This window comes from Athene noctua, chromosome 3 (assembly GCF_965140245.1).
Source record: "Athene noctua chromosome 3, bAthNoc1.hap1.1, whole genome shotgun sequence".
NCBI lineage: Eukaryota > Metazoa > Chordata > Aves > Strigiformes > Strigidae > Athene > Athene noctua.
Genome location: NC_134039.1, coordinates 21,583,142 through 21,600,790, shown reverse-complemented (window position 1 = coordinate 21,600,790; position 17,649 = coordinate 21,583,142). Strand labels below are relative to the sequence as shown.

At 35.8% G+C, this 17,649-nt stretch overlaps 2 protein-coding genes across 2 annotated transcripts in view; one reads left to right on the top strand and one right to left on the bottom strand.

The window, feature by feature from the left end:
• PLCZ1 (phospholipase C zeta 1) overlaps nt 1–12,343 on the top strand; it is a 55,954-nt gene extending 43,611 nt beyond the window's left edge. Inside the window, exons 10-13 of the mRNA XM_074901320.1 lie at nt 4,173–4,345; nt 7,369–7,501; nt 8,988–9,137; nt 12,261–12,343. Coding sequence (XP_074757421.1) covers nt 4,173–4,345; nt 7,369–7,501; nt 8,988–9,137; nt 12,261–12,343 — 539 coding nt within the window. The remainder of the gene's footprint in view (nt 1–4,172; nt 4,346–7,368; nt 7,502–8,987; nt 9,138–12,260) is intronic.
• Nucleotides 12,344–15,212: 2,869 nt separating this feature from the next.
• The window catches only part of PIK3C2G (phosphatidylinositol-4-phosphate 3-kinase catalytic subunit type 2 gamma), a 212,991-nt gene continuing 210,554 nt past the window's right edge, over nt 15,213–17,649 (bottom strand). The window contains 1 exon segment of the mRNA XM_074901319.1: nt 15,213–15,362. Coding sequence (XP_074757420.1) covers nt 15,213–15,362 — 150 coding nt within the window.

The following is a 17,649-nucleotide window of genomic DNA, read 5'->3' as shown; positions in this document are numbered from 1 at the left end:
TTTGTCCTTCCTTCAGATGTCTCCATTTGGTTTCAATGTAATCTGATGACTGAATAACCTTCCTTTTCATCCACATTTTGAGTCAACTCATAATAAGTTAACATGCCCTTTATTCAGGCTGTGGATGAAGTTTTTTAAAAGCCACCTACGTACCTTTGAAAAAAAGTAATGTGGACTACCCTGTCATGTAAGAACTTCTGAAAACATTTCTGTAAATTTGGGCAGTGATGGGTTAATTTGGATGCAGATGTGACCTGCATGTGAGAAGAAAGGATAGACAGTCATTGTCCAGCTGGGAGTGCTAATGTGGAATGAATGCAGTGTCTTCAAATCCAGTCACACAGATCATCTCATAACCAATGACAAAATACGCCAGATCATTAGGATATGGTCCTGTTTTCATAGTGTTTCTATGTGGAATTCCGTTCAAATTTTGGATATCTAAGACACAGAAGATGCATTGCATTCATTGTGAGCTGTCCATTTTAAGGACATAGACAACTGGAAAGAGCTGAGAGGATGGCAACAAGTCTGATCAAAGGATTGGAAGTGTGATCTATTATATCTCTTTAGACTCAAATGTGTGAAGTAAATCATGGGGATAGGAACATTAGCACCGAGTGATTTTTGCATATGATAGTTTTGGAGATTGCATAAAATTCAGACATTTTGAGATGGATTTTAAATGGTATAAAATGCAATTAAGTGACTTGTTTTAAGGAAAACTGGTGAAAAATGTGTGCTTATCCATTTTCAAATCTTCCCTTTTAAATGCAGAAAATATATTAAACCTTAGGGTCATAATATAGCTAATTGAACTAGGAAGCGAAGAATAAAAAATTTAAAATGAGGATTTATAAGTCCCAACAGAAATTTTGAGAGGCAGCATCACAAACAAAAGACATGCAGTTTTCCTCAACTGCCTGCATATCACAGTCACTTTGAAATCTAAGAACCCCAGTGCTCCCTTTGGTTTTCAAAAGCTTTTGCCTTCTGTCTAAAAATCAATTTTGCCTTGAATGGTAGTGCTTATGGAAGGTACTGTATTTGAATTCTTAGACTGTGGTTAGTTCTGCAATTAACTGTGGGACTGACTTTTGGATGAGGTTTTGGATGAAATATACCCTTTGTATTCCTCTGTGCATTACGGATTGTTTAATCTTTTTGGAGCTAGATTATTTCTTAACTTGCATTTGCTATATCAAGTTATTTACAGCCGGGATCAAAAGGTACGGCCATGGCAGCAGTGGCACTTTGCAAGAAGACTTGTATATTAAATACTCTGATCTAGGGAGATTTGGCCTCATGGTTCCAGGACAACTTGCATCCATTTCAGATGCCAATGTTAAAAGGCTTTTGGTGCCTGATGGAAGGACTAAGGAGAAAGTTTTAACTTACATGGGCCTAAACTTCAGGTGCCTGTACTTTTCCATGAAAACCATATGTTAAGATTATGTTTTACAGTAAGCATAGTAAGTTAGGATCATTTCATGGTAAGCATATTTAGACTTCTTTCCAAAAGGAACCATCAGTTTAAAGTTCTCTTCATACACGCATTAAATTTCTACTGTTTCATAAAACAACAGTACAAAGCGTGTTATTGACAATTATGTTGTTGAATTCAGCGAAACTAAAACGAAACATTGTGTAGAAATTCAGTCTTCCTTGCAGAAAGATGTTGCTAAGACCATACTGCTAGACAATGGAAAACATAGGTTTAATTTACGAACTTTTGTCTTTTCTCAAGAAGCGTAAGGGTTATAACTGCATCTAATTAAAAAGAAAAACTGCATAACAATATACCATAAAACATTGCCCTAAGAGGCCCCGAGCAGCTATGAACCTTGTAAACAGTTGCAGTAGAGTCATGCATCTCAGAGAATATAACACAACATTTCATATTCACTTAACTTAATTGGGTTATAACTTGCAATACCAGGAAATCAGTAGGTAAATTAAAACTACTGTTGTGCGTTTTTAACTTATTCTAAGGTAAAATGTAATTAAGCAACGATACCATGTTGATGTTTAAAGATATCAACCATAATAACACTGCCCTCCACTTGTGTTGCAAATGTAATTTTCCTAATATGATAAAATGTAAAGTATTCTCCTTTGCTTGTTTCTGTTGTTAATTCAGATTTTCCTGCTTAGTAGCCTATGAAGCTTGGCAAATTTAGCAACAGTCTCATTATATGCAATCATGTAATTTGTTTCATCATGTGGAAGCTGCTATTTGAAGCTATGACTGTTTGATTTGCCTAATTTTAGTTACACTTCTAAAACCACATATTCTGAAAGTATGGTGTAGGAATTACCTACTGACTGAAAGATCTTGTTATCTGTAGATCATTCCAGGACTTAGGTTTCAAGGGGTCTCAGGGTTGCAGCTCACTGCAGTGCTTGAATCAATGTATTAATATACAAGAAGGGTCATATAGCACCACATTTGGGTCTGTTTCTGGATGATACGTTGAGTCATACAAAACAAATTGTGAACCATTACTAAAACTATATCAAGAGAACACTTACGCTCTTTAAAAAAGGTAATGGTGTGCAATGGGGAAAAAACTTTTGAAGTTTGATTTCTGCTGTCAAAGATAAAACAAGCTTAAAGTTCCTTTGCATATTCCTTGACACAGAATCTATGCTGGCATTTATGTTAACATTTAGTTCAAAGCAGGAGTGTGTGCTGTGTTTTGTTGTTGTTGGTTTTAGGTTTTTTGTTTCTTTGGGGATTTTTTAGGCGAGGTTCCCAATTCTTCCTACTTTCTGAACATTAGTACATGTTGCAGAGCAATTTTAGCTTATATAGATGGGATTCCTTTCAGATGAAATAGAGGGTGCACTCTGGGAGCACTTGATGTATTCCAGCCATTAATTGGTATTGAGGTCATGGGACCAGGCTAGAGGTCTTCTGAAATAACCCCACCAAAAACATGTGTAGTGCAAACATTAGGTCCGTAGTACCAGCTGTTTCACTCTACAGATCTGTTCCTATTTGTGTCATTTACCACAGAATTTTTTAAAAGGATCATCAAAGCAGTGAAGAAACAACTAATTTTTGCACTGAAACATATCCATATTTCTTGCATTTTTCACATGAGATAAGGATATCTGAATTCTGCCAAATATTCATTCAATACATTGCTATTATCTCATAGAAATATGTAATAAGGTCCTCTTCCTGAATTATTATGAATCACTTGTACTGCATAAAGTCTTAATTTTTTTTCCTACCAAGCCATCAAGTAAACAACTTTTTATCGTTTTCTATTTAACATGTGTCATGTTATCACTGTGCTGATTTGACTTGTGCATTTTCTGTTTTGAATGTGAGAGGAAGCTCCAATATACTGGAATAGGGGAAAATTTAATTAAACAGGTCTATTTCAATGTTGGCTTTATCTCATGATTTACAATATCCTGTTGATGAGAAATGTGTTATTTTATTATTGCTGCTGCAGCAAACCAAAAATATTTTGAGCTGCCAAGGAAAGGATAATCTGTCAGGTGTATGCTAACAATAAACACCAGTACTGGAGGATTAAGCTTGAAGAGAGTTTGCTCAGATATATTTAAGAATACTTTTAAAATTGCTTCTACTTCTATAAACTTAGATGTATTTGCACTGAATATTCTAACTCTTAGAGTTAAATCCTCTCATGAAATCTTCTAAATCTTCCTGATCTTCTGGGTGACATGCTTTTGTGATGTATTCTGCACCATAACTATGTTAGCTACAATCCTATGTTTTTGCTTTCTGCACCGGAACTTTGTAAGCAGGTTCAGTGTGCAGCGTCTTTCTGCTGTAGAGAAAATAGTATGAGAATTTAGTCCTTATGGAGAAAAACTATGTCTAATTTCATATTGTCCAAGATCTAATTTAGGAAGAAAAGGGAAAATGCACAACACACTGCAGTGTCCAAAAGATCTATAGGGTAACTCTTAAAACATGGTGTAGTTGTAAATAGTGCACTTCTTTTGTGCATGAATCATTCATTATTGAATACTGCTGCATTTAAGAATAACAACAGGATTTTACATATGCGTTGAAAGACATACATATTTTAATCTGATTTGCTTTTTTTTTACTATTATTGTCAGAGAGCTGTTTTATAAAATGGTATCAACTCTAATCCATTAAAATCAATATTTATTTAATTTTATAGTGGCCTTAAACTTCCAGACACCGGGACTACAAATGGAATTGCAAGATGGAAAATTCCAAGACAATGGTGGTTGTGGCTATATTCTGAAACCACAATTCTTGAGAAATCACGATTCAACATTTACCCCACACAATATTGGAAGATACAGTAAACCTATGTCTCTGTCAATAAGGGTAAGTTTAGTTAATTGTTGGTTTGTTCCATAAAATCTAAAAAGAAATGTTCTGTAGTTCAGAGTTACTTGTTATCTATTATTTGTTTCTTATTTTACCCCCATTCCTGGTTGTTGCAAAGTTTAATATAATTATTTTAACATGTTAAATTTCTCCTATAGTATCTCCTGTTGCTTGGATGGTTTCCCATCTGTAGTTCACTTATGTTTTCTAAAAATATGTAGGTGTTCAGAAGTTTTAAAAGTTTGTAAAAATACAGATTTTTTCACAGTGTTTTGAACAGAAATGTAAATATTACTTGCACTGTGTCACAAGTATAGCTGACAAAGGGACATGTCAGTTACAGTTGTGGGGACTGAACTCTGAGAAGTCAGAAATCGAATGTGCAGTTTTGGTGCTATTTTCTTTAAGTATTAGTAATACCACACGTGCTATTATAATGCTGATTGAAAAATTGAACTGTTTAAAGGTACGATAGGAAGCGTTATGCTTCTTTTAATTTTCATTATCTCCCTATGCACACATAAAGGACTACCATCCTAAAATGATATAAATGCCAAAAGGGGGATAAATCAATAAGACTTTAAATCATTTCTACTTCTCCCAAGTTAAAATTTGATTTACTTCTTAAAAATATTAGAAATACATGTAATTTAAAAATAATTGGTTAGAAACCCCCCTTTTTTGAGGTCAAGTAGACGTTTTATAATGGTTCACTACTTAGAAAACTACCTTTACCCAATGAAAAAGTGTTATTTCTGAATACACAGTACACTACTTGCATAAATGATGTTTAATTAGCATAAAATTATCGTATAATTGCTATTTTGATCCTTTCAGAGAAATAAATATTGGAGATAAAACATTAACTAATAATAATTATAAAATACTTACATAATGTATGCACCTAATCAAGAACATTTTAGTGTCCTAACAGTGAGCATACCAATTATGAATAGACATTACTGGATGATTTCCAGCACCCATGCATATACTTCAGTTATTTTAACTCGTATTTATATAAAGCTGGAGTTAATTAAGATGAGGAAAAATCCCCAATTGTAATGCAGGAGACAGACAAAATAATTGACAATGGGAAGGAAGAAGTTGCAAAAGAGAAAGGCAGCTTTTTAGACAGAACATAGACTGAGACAACAGGCTGGGTAGTGAAGGATACAAAGAAGCTGAGGGTCTGTAGGGTGTAGAAAGCCCCATTCATAGAGTCAGAAGCAAAAAACAGGAAACAGTGGTTGAAGACAAAAAGAGTCAGGAGCAGGAGTTAAAGAAAAAAACAGTTTCTGCTAAAGAAGAGTTACTAACTTGACTGGAGAAATTACTTAACAGAGGGCAAACATCTGTGAGTCAGATCTCTCAGACTGACTGTGAATGAATTAATGAATGAATGAAGAGAAGAGCATAAATGAACACAAAAATCACACAGGGCCTGATTTTACTGAATTCAATATAATTTGTAACCCGATGTGCCACAATTCATATCAACAAGAAGCATATAACTTTTAAAGCAGAAATACAAATATTCAAAGTATTTTATGTGTAAACTTCTGAGCCCACCATGTTATTTACTACTCTCTCTGTATGTCTTCTTCACCTTGGGTCTCAAAAATTGGATTTATGAATTTGGGTCATAGTGTGCGGAAAAGATTTTGCTCTTTTTCCACCCTGTGGGAGACTTAGACTGGGTCTAACAATGGTGTAAGAGTGGGAAGCAGGACTTGGCCAATGTGGCTGAATTCTCATCATATCATTCAGGGCATGTCAGAGAACCTCTCCTGGTTCTAAGTGGGCAGCCCATCAGTGCTTGCACCTTGCAAAACTTTCTAGTGAAGACATTTTCAGAAGACAGGGGACAGCATTGGTGTTTGCTAAGACACTGCTCTTCAATGTCTTGGGCTAGAACTTTTCTTGGAGCAAGGTGTTACAGAAAATACCTAAGCAAAAGGTGGAATATGTGGGGTTTGATTTTTTTGGTGGTTGACAGGGGAATAGGGATCTGTATCATGAGTTTTGATGCTTAGTCCTGAGATCTGGGTCATAAGAGTCATATCCTTCACCTAGGCTTGCAGGCTTGTATATTTCACTTGATACATTCCATACATTTATTTCTAAAAAGCAGATTACTGTACAGATGGTTATTCTCTCTAATTATCTCCTAGATAGAAAGCAGACAAAGTTGTGACTTTCATAAATCTTTTTGTAGGCTGGGTGCCAGATAACAGGGCAGTCTGAGGCAAAATTTCCAGGTAGCTAACTAAATTAAGGAAAAAAAAAATCAGGGAGCCTACTAAATGCAAAGTTTTTATGTGTTACTGTGAAAGAGAAGGAACACAGGTGAAGCAGTCTGCTACATATCCTGTAACACAATGCTGATGTCATGATAGGTGTTAGTGCTGGTCCACTAGACACAGCTTTAACAGGAATTCATGAGTTTGATCTTAGAAAATACAAGAATAATGAGACTGATTCCTCCAATATTATTATTTTACATGGTAAACAAATATAATTTTTATGGCTAGTTATTGAATAAAAACTTAAATCTAAAAATTATTTTTTAAAGCATGATATAATTTTTTTTTTTTTATAATGAGAATGGTGACAGGTGAAACCCTGTCACCAGAGATTGCTGAGAGAGGTGGTTGATGTCCCATCCCTGGAAACATGCAAGACCAGGTTGGATGGGGCTCTGAGCAACCTGATCTAGTTGAAGATGTCTCTGCTCATTGCAGGGGGTGTTGGACTAGATGACCTTTAACAGTTCCTTCCAACTCAAACCATTCTATGATTCTATAATTCTGAGAAATTAGCCAAGAATTAAATTAAATGGGAAACACCATATTTTAAATTTCATTGTGTTTAATATGTATTTTTATAACAGTTTATGGCTGATATGTGCTTCTCATGGTAGTTTCTTACGGAACTATTTTTGCTTCTATGGCTGCTATATGGCTATTATGTAAAGTTCATTCTTACAGTTATTTCAACACATTACAACTTTAATTTTCCAGCTTATCAGTGGTCATCAGTTGCCACCCAGTAACCTGTCGAAGACTAACAAAGCTGACCCATTAGTGAACATAGAAATTTATGGTGTGCCAGAAGATCAAACAAGAAAAAAATCTAGCGTTATAAAAAGTAATGGTGAGTGTCAGTCCTATTCTCTTGACTGCGAAGAAAGAACAATAATATTTTATAAGGAATTACCATTTTTTCATCCCAAGTCATTATGTACTTACAGAGACTGCAATTATTTCTTTCTAGACTAGGATCTTCTTACACAAAATCTGTAGCAGAAGTTCATGCTATGTGCCATTTTTGTAAGCTAGTAGATTAAGGAAGCACAAGCTCTCCTAGTTAGTGACAGTCTCCTAAAGGAAGATGGAATGCATGATCTTTACTCCCTGTTGTGGGCTTATCCTGGATGGCAGCTCAGCCCCACACAGCCGTTTGCTCCCTCTCCCTGGTGGGACAGGGGAGTGAGTCAGAAGGGCAAAAGTGAGAAAACTCTTGGGTTGAGATGAAGACAGTTTAGTAGGTAATGCAAAAGTTGTGTATGCAAGCAGAACAAAATAGATCACCACTTCCCATTGGCAGGCAGGTGTTCAGCCATCTCCAGGAAAGCAGGAAAAGCTTTGTCAGGTGTTATAGTTACTTGGGAAGACAGATACTGTAGCTTCGAAAGTCTTCCCTTCCTCCTTCTTTCACCCAGCTTTCTATAATGAGCATGATGTTATGTGGCTTGGGGTACACCTCTGGTCAGCTGTCCCAGCTGTGTCTCCTCCCAACTTCTTGTGCTCCCCCAGCCTCCTCGATGGGATGGGGAGTGGAGGGTTGCGGCATGAGAAAGAGAGAAGTCCTTGTCACTGTGCAAGAAGTGCTCAGCAATAGCTAAAACATTGGTGTGTTATCAACACAGTTTTGTTCACAAATACAAAACATAGCACTATACAGGATGACATGAAGAAAATTAAACCTATCCCATCCAAACCCAGGACATTAATTGGTAAATGTAAAGACATTATTTTCCTGAAGAAATGTCTGTGATTTCATCACTGAGCTCATAGGAAGTTTAGTAGAACTACTCCCTTAATTGCTTGACAGGTGAAGTGTGTACTCCTGTAGTTGTCATGGAGCATTCCTGTACCTTTGTCATAAGATCTTCTTGATGTCTCAGACTAGAAGTTCCCTGTGATCTGCCTTCTTCTGTGCCTCTGTCTTCTATTTTTCTTTTTTCCTTTTTGTAGATAGTTCATGTTCAAAACAGTCCCTGAATTTCTTATGTCTTTGTATGAACATTATTCAAGATAAAGCACCCATCTCCTGTTCCATATCCTCTTTTAGTACTTCTAGTCAAATGATTGCTTGACTACCTTATTTTATTTAGCTCCTGAGATCTCTGAGACCTTCCCTCTGACAGTTTTAACTCCACAATCTATACAAAAGATGTGATCTATATATTACTGCTGTCAGTGTCAGTCTCATAATTTATTTAAATGGTCACAGAAATCTAGGGGAAAAGAATGAATGTTTAAGAGTTCAGACCAGAAATAGCAGATACAATATTTCAGATACTAAGTAGAATAAATGAAATGGTTTTTTGATACTGTGTATTTTCTCTTTTTGTTAGCTTTGAGCCCTAGATGGGATGAACTCTTCTCTTTTACTGTCCAAGTTCCAGAACTGGCATTGATACGCTTCTGTGTGGAGGATGAGATATCACTGGTTGCAAACGAATTCCTTGGTCAATACACTTTACCACTGCTGAGCCTGAGTAAAGGTAATGTTTTTATGTGAGCCACCTGTAAGAGCTCAAAAAAGTCTACAACATTCCAGACTTTTATCATTACTGTAGTATTGATAGAGTACAGCATTATGTTTATTTCCTAAAGGAGAATTGTATAACCATAGGGAAAAACTGTGGGTTTTTAAGTCATTGTAGTCTCTGAAGGCAAATCCACAGTGTAGAAATCAAAAATATTAATGAAAGTTAATTATCTCTACTGCAGTATTCCATTCTAGGCAGAAAGTGCTCAGATGGTATTTCAACTCATTATAACAGGAAACAGAGATTAGTCAGAACTAGTATAAAGGCAACAGTTCCGTGCACTTTCTACTCTGTTAGGCTCAAAACCAAATATAAACCAAATCAAAACAAACCAAAAACCCCTCTGCTAACCTATACACAACTTTTCAGAGTGGGGAATGAAGAATATAAATAAGGCAAAATTTTTATGGTATTTTTCTTGGTAATGTTTCTTTTATTGTACCAATACAGCTTCTGGAATCTTATGTGATTAATAGGCTGCACATAAAGAGCAGATATTGAAGTCAGTAGGCCAAGGAGAAAGGCTTATGTAAAATGGCATTTACTATATTGAATTTCCAAAGCTATTTCTGACAAAACAACCAACCAACTTCTATTAGTGAATGAAGATGTGAAGGCAAAATGTTGGAGCTGTCAATGGACATTGTGCCTTTTTTATTAAGCTTAACAGGATTTTTAATGTTTTTTCTATCCAGGTTCTTAAGTCATAAAGCTGTTTGTGATTCTTAGCTGAGGTTGAGGAGTTAGAGAAGAACAAAGACATTACTCATAAAGCACACTTACTTTTCTCCAACATAAATTTTTATACTGATCACTTTTCACTTTCCTTTTATTTATATATTTCAGGATAATGAAAAAAAAAAGCCCTGCCAACTCATGATGTCTGAGACAAATTTAAACAGCAGACACTAAAGCTTACATATGCTTGTAAAAACATCAATTTGGTTTTTTTTAATGTATAATTTTTCAGTGTGCCTCTAATGTGCCTGTATGATTAATTTTGGTCACAAATGGGGATTTTGAAAAAGTAAAGAGCATGCAGATTCTACAGAAAAGATTTTGAGTGGAGTAATTCAAAATGCTATGAAATGAGTGTAGATACAAAAAATATAAAGAGTCAAACAAATTGCCCCAACACCCTACTTAACGTAAAAAAATGTAAGATGCCATCAAGATGCCTAGAGGCTTCTAAACAATGAACTGAAAGATAATTTCAAAATTTACTGCAGTGCTTAACATTGAGACCTCTGGATTCCAGGTCTGGAACTATGGTTTTGCTTTGGGTACCTAAGCTCCCTAAATAATAAAAGGGGAAAATAATGTGTTTTACAGAGGGAGACACAACAGTCTAGATTTCTTAGGAAAGAACTGTCTAAACCATGCTGAAGAGTGAGTTAGGATTTAAATCTTACTCTTCACAGCTCTGACTGCTTTAATCTGCACTACAGGACTGTTCCTCCTTCCCTAGGATTCATATCCCTGAGGTGTCTCTGAGGGCAAGTTGCTTCTAAAAGCTGAGCAGTGCTTACATCTTTTTTTTTCTCTGACAGGCACTGGGACAAAGTTGTGCCATTGCCACTCTCCCCTGCATTTTTTCTTGAAAGGATTCAAATACATATCCTCACTGCCTTCCTTCCCCAGCAGCTTTCCCAACTCAGTTGTAAATTACACTGGGGAAAAATGCCTGCTGCCTATCTGTGGCAGTATCTGATTTTTCATGCAATGATTAAGCAGGTATACTCAGAGGGGCTGAAGGTGACAATAATTCCCTAGCTGGATGGTTAAAGACAAGAGGAGGAGGGTCCTGGGTTACAGTCTGTGCCCTAGTGAGTCTGCCATGCAGAATATTAATACAGAACAGGAGTTCAATTATCACTGCTATTATCATTGGATCAATGAACAGTTAATTATTTCATACAAATTGGAACAATTTAAATAAAGTTTTATTTCTCACAGGACACTTTGGAGAATATCCTGTAGGTAGGGGCTAGAACAGTCTTTAGAAATGAGTCTTAGTCCTTGAAGTGTATCTTTGGATAGGAAATAAACCAAGTCTTCCACATACTGTGTGTGTTCTAAAAGTTGATCTCAAAAGCATATTGCCTGGACTCAGCTTCAATATCTGCTGCCCAGAAGCTGAATCTTAGAAGCCAGGTGAATTTTCATGATGTATAACAGAATCAGGAAACCCCAAACCCAAATAAATGAGGGACCCAAAGACTGCACACACATCCAGACACACCTGAAGGAGGATTTTGAAAACTTCAGTTCTGAACGTAGATACTTATTCATAACAGATACTTAAATTACTGCAGTTGTATACACATAGGTAAAACACAGAACCTTTTTTTATTCAATCAAGCGACATTGTTTATTATTATGGACTAATGGGCATTTACAGTCATATAAAGCAATACAATTTTGGGGTTTTGGAGGAGGATTATTTTGTTTTCCAAGCAGGTAAGTTAATTAAGTTTGAAGCTGAGAACTATAGCTTCTCCAAATGCTTTAACAACCACATGAACATGTAGTTTCTGCAGCATGCCTTATCTCTGATACTGGGAATCACTCATATGTAAAAGGAGATCCTTAACAGACTTGAGTTATCATGGTAGAAGATACTACACTACACTTTTTATCTGCTTCAGCTAGACAGTGCATTACTGCTGCAACACCATTCTTGTCCAAGGCACTATCACTATTGATTCACAAGTTATTTAATTTTCAATCAGAACTATGCGTGCAGCACATAACAGCTTTGGATGTTAAAATGTCTGCTTTCCCCATGTTTAAATATCATTGGACTAAAAGCCTTCAGTTTTAAAAAACACCACATCTTGAAAGATACTGCAGTTTTTCACTGTGTCTAAAGATGCCAGAATTTAAATACTGTATAGGTAGAGGAGAAAACAGTAGCAATGGGATTTGGAGTATGTATCCTTTCAGTTTATTTGAAACGGTTACTTAGAGAATCATGAATTTATGTCTTATTTGCATAGTAGGTCATAAAAACACTCCCATCATAATCTTTGCATTTGTGCTTAATACACTAATAACATGTCATTATATTTACAGGTTACTGTAATATTCCCCTGTTGTCCAAAGATGGTGACAACCTTGAACCTGCATCGCTATTTGTTCATGTCTGGTACTACTAATGACACTCTGCAGTAGCAGTTGTTCTGGAGGATCACACCCTGCTCAATAAAGCAACATTACTTGACTTGCAACAACCCAGTGGTCTGATTTCCAGAGTAGCACGTTCTTAATTATTTATTAAGTTAATGGGACTTCTTGTGTGAATAAATGATATCTTGAATAAGGAATGGGTACTGACATTTGCCCTACCATTATTTAGAATTAATTCATAAAGACTGAACTTTTTTGGATGTTTTCAAAAGTCAGTTAGCAATTTCATTTGCAGCCAGTTTCAAAATTATGATTAATTACTGAGTGAGAATAATAATCTAATATTTATAATGAGACTGAAAAATTATGAGTGTATTACATTGACATTTTTACTGAACAAAATTTCTTACCATTGTATCTTTCCAAGGGAACCAGAAAAATTACACATGCAATGTACCCTTTAAATTTATAATAACCACACCTTCTGATTGGGCTATACTTCTTTAATGTCCACTGTAATTTTGCTACCCAGAAAAAAAGCTTTGAGAAAAAAACCCACCTCTGAAAATGCTAAAAAGTCAGATGCTAATATTGGTACTTTAGCTTAGTCTCAAACCTCCTGCTGCTCAAGACAGACAAATAATTCACGGTCTGATTTGAAAAGGGCTATGTTCCTCATAAGCAGCAGGGAGCTTAGGATACATCTTACTGTCAACTCAGGAAATAGCAAGCCCAATGCTTTTTAGGTGGACTAGAAGAGTTTTAGAAAAGGCAAGAGTTGATTCTGTGATTTAAGACCTCTGGGGACAACTACTTGCCTAACATAGCTATTGGTGTAGATCTTGCCCATAAGACACAATTCTCCCATCTTCCTTACAAAACTGAAGTATTTTTGAGCTTCCACAGGACTATATCTACCTAGTTAATTGCAGATTTGTTACTTAAAAAAGCAGTGTTTGTTTTGTTTTCAAAAAGGGATGTTATATTGATAGGTTTCTTTCTTTAATACCAAACAGTATTGCTTATGTTTGCAGACAGATCTGGTAATATTTTATTTTAATGCTCTTTTTATTTAATGCTGTTTTAATGCTATGTTATTTAATGTTGCTCTAAAATGGAAAATCAGGGCATGCAGTAAACAATTATTATAAAATGTCACAGGAAATAACACTATTAGAAAATTGCATTATAGTTATAATAAGGAAACCAAGACAGTAGACTAAGAGGAATCTAAATCAATATTGAACTGTAAGGTCAGGTAATTTGATAACATTGTAAGTTGACTTCAATATGTTGTCTGTGCTTGAGTGACAAGTCACTTGGTTCTTTACCCAGGAGAGCCTATAATCTAAAATGTTAGACTCACTGATCTTTGCAGTGATCATATATAGTGATCATATCTGTATCCCCTTTACATGGTAAATATTTTATAGCTTTTTTCAGCTCTGAAGCATACTAATGATATTAATATTCAAGCAGAATTGCCCCCATCTCCCCTTACTGAGGAGGAGTTTAATTTCCCCAGGTGATGTGGTGTATCTATTCTCAGATAAAAAATGACCAAGTAACATATTCAATTGGTTTGATGCTGAGAAAAACTCCAACTTGTTTAGTTTCCTAAAGAACACTCCTAGTCCCACTTCAGGAGCTTTGTACACCATTACATTCTGAAGACTGATTCTGGCATTATCATTCTTCTGTTGACCACTTTTCCACTAGGTAGGAAAGTTTCAGACCTATTCAGTATATGATATTTTTAAATTTTAGAGTGGATCAGATAACAAATAAAAGTCTCCTGCGCCTTTAAAATGTGCCCTTGGTCCTGGAGAGATATAATACATGGTCAACTATGTGTGTATAAGAGCCTGGCAATAATGGACAGTTTATTATGGCTACTCACATGCTAAATGTTTAAAGATGTGCTTAAGTGCTTCCTCAATTTAGGTAAAAATGCTTTGAAGAGCAGAGCCCATAATTAGCCTCAGTGAACTCAAACTCACATCCATTGTTTAATATGTATATATATACATTTTATAGCCCTGAGGTCAATGAATGTATTGTTTCCCTTAGGCAACATGAGAACGCAATGTGGTAAGACTGGTGAACAAAGATTCCTTATAGCATGATCTTAAATACCACACTGAAAGCTCACATTCAATATGTTTTATTTCTTTGTGAATATAGCTTCTCCCTCCTCCTCTCTTCTCACAAATGACCAGTTATATCTGCTTCTTGGATGTCAGAATAAAAGAAACAATGACATATCTTACTGACAAATTAATATCCTGGTTTGAATGTCCCATTATACCAAAAGTTAAAATAGCACACCAACATACACTGCACAAAATGTGTAAAGTGCAAAGATTTTAAGTTCTTTTTTAAAATAATTGTATTGGTTATATAAGATTTAACATCAAATTTGCTAGACATCTGAAATGTATTGGCACTTAGAGAACCATCCCACAGTTCTCTGGTGAAATCATCATATGCAGTGGAGTCATACCAGATGCGGATAAATTTAATCATTATCAGCATCATTTCAACAGTCAGTGGAATTAATGGGCAAAGAATTAGGGCCCACACTTCAGCATGTACAGAATTCAATATTTCTACAGTACTATTTGCTATGAACAAAACAAAAATCTTTATTACTGTCATAAGAATTACCGGCATGCTGCTACAAGTTCTTAGCATGTGATTTCTTAAACTCACACTGACAGGAATCTGTTGCAGGAAGATGGTAGCAATTTTAAGACAATAGCCTTATGATTGGAAATGTTAAGGTATGTGATCAGCAGACGACTGCATATTCTCAAGGGCATCTGAGACAAAATGTACTGTGGGAAACGGGATAAAGAAACATTAGTAGATAAATAATTGAATTATCTGAGACAGCATTTAAATTACACTGTTTCCCAGTGGATACCACTTTTCTTCATTTAACCAGACGCTGCTTAGCTGAATGTTACCTCCCATAAATGCTCCTTTGCTTTTCACAACAAGCTTCAGTATACAGCCTTTGAGCTCTGTGACTTTGTCATAAACAACCTGAAATAATATATAGTGAAACAGAAAAAAATACAAATTTGTGAATCTATTTGACAGGCAAAACACTTACTTCAATACAGCATTCGGAATGATGATTACAACTTTAAAAATTATTTTAAACTGCCCTCCAAAGTTATAAACTACCAAGTATGAGCCAAATCCACTAAGCTGGCAGAATCTTTTCTGTCAGTAGTATAAAAGATTCTGCCAGTTTAGGTTTATGAAATCTGATTACCAAGCATTTGTAAATATATTTGAAACCTGAGTGGTGCAAAGCTTGAGGAAAAAAATAGGTATACATAATTTTCCCTATGAAAACTGAAATTCTAACTTATGCAGAGTTTTGAACTCAAATATGAAGAAATATCAGGTCCTCTAGGAAATGATACTGTTGATTTTCTGGAAGAGAGATTCAGATGGACAGCAGCATCTAAACAGAAGATAGGTAATTCTGTAAAAGTGTAGATTATAATTTTTAAATATCTTTCCATAGTAGATGCTTTGATAAATGGTATTGCTCTTCTGCAAAAATCAGGAAAAAACAGGAAAACAGTTTTGCTGTAACTTAAACTTGTGTATATTGTATTTGTTAGATGTTCCTTAGTAGTGCCTTAAAGCAACTTCATGTTGCACTGATACATCTTGTAAAGGTGTATCATCAATGCACAATACCTCAGATTTTTTCTCAGTACTGTAGTTGTGATTAAATTTGATCTACATACCAGAATTAAAAGAGATCAAGACAAAGCAAATACATTTTTTCTTCTAACCTAGACTTCCATAGGATTTCATAGCTGTTAAAGCTCCAAGAAGCCCATATCATAAAAAAGATAATAATTTTCCTTTGAAAATTGTCTGTATAATTTTATTCTTTCAATATAAATAACTTTACAAATGATTCTGGATACTAATTGTATCCAAATATGCCCATTATAAAAATGCTTCTATTTTTTAATGGAGTCATCAAATATTAAACATGCCAGAAAGCTCAGCCCACTCCGCAGAAGTTGTAGACATGAAACATCTGAGATTGGACTGCTGGATGTTTCGGTTACTCAGGGAGTGCTGTTAATACTTCTCAAATTAAATGAGACAGCTTTCTTAGCATCTCTTTGGAAAAATCACTAAGGCCTGTATTTTTTAAAATATCATTGAAATTACCTTAATATGAGAACACACTGAGTTTAATTATGAAAAGTTACTGGTATATTTTCTGAATTTAAAAAAACCCCAAACAGTCTGGAGTAATAGGCTAATAAGAATGAGCTGCATTCACAACAGATTCCTGTGTTTCAGTCTCTGCATTAATCATAAATTGCTGAATGAACTGAATGTGGGTTGATAAAACGTGAAAGAATGCTCTCAGCTAGTTTCAGGCCTGAAAAGTAAGCTTTGTTAAGAGAAGTACATTTACTCTAAAATATGTAAGGCTGGAAGTGTTTTTACTATTTTGGTTGCAATGGAAAATGCTTTAAATTTTAATCTCTGTGCAGTTTAAAAAGCAAATGAAGTGACATGCTGTCACTTCAGGAGAATGGGAAAGTGAAACTGCCTAAAAGATGTTTGCTATGCAGCCTTCTTGGATTTACTGTGCAATCTGAATGCAGTCTATACACATGGCACTGCTGAGAAAAGTCAGACTGAGCCCCCTCTAGCTTGGATCTTTGCAGGCTGGACTGCTGCACCCTGTCCTCTCTGTACCTCCAATTAGAAGAAGCAGAAATGGTCATGGGAGATGCCCTTCAGAAAGGGATAGAATTTATGAAGGCTCAGCCCCAGCAATGTTCCTCACACTGTGTGCGAAAAGAAAGGTGGTTCTGAACTTCACAGGTGTACCCAGGAGGCACAAAATTGTTGGTTCTCCCAGACAAGCCTAGCTGGCCTCTGCTGCCCCTGTGGGACCACAGAATGATTTTGTCTGCATTGGGAGCTGCAGGGATGTGGCAGCAGTGCTAAACAGACAGAACATAAGACTACTCTGGCAGCCAGCACCAACAGACAGGTGTTCTGCCAATCATCAGATCTAGCATAAAGGACACAGCCAGCATAAAGATGAACCAATAACCAGTTTTGACACAAAAGGGTCAGCACATAGGTGAGCACTGGGGGTACAAACAAGTCAATCAGGTTGTACATAATCAACATCAATCCTAATGATCCCAACAATGACACCACACAACCAACAATGGGTGGAACAAACAGTGAAATGCAGCTTCCCATAAAACAAACAGGAGACAACCAGGTCAACCAGCCAAATACCTAAGACCAAGGAAGCCACATACTGAAT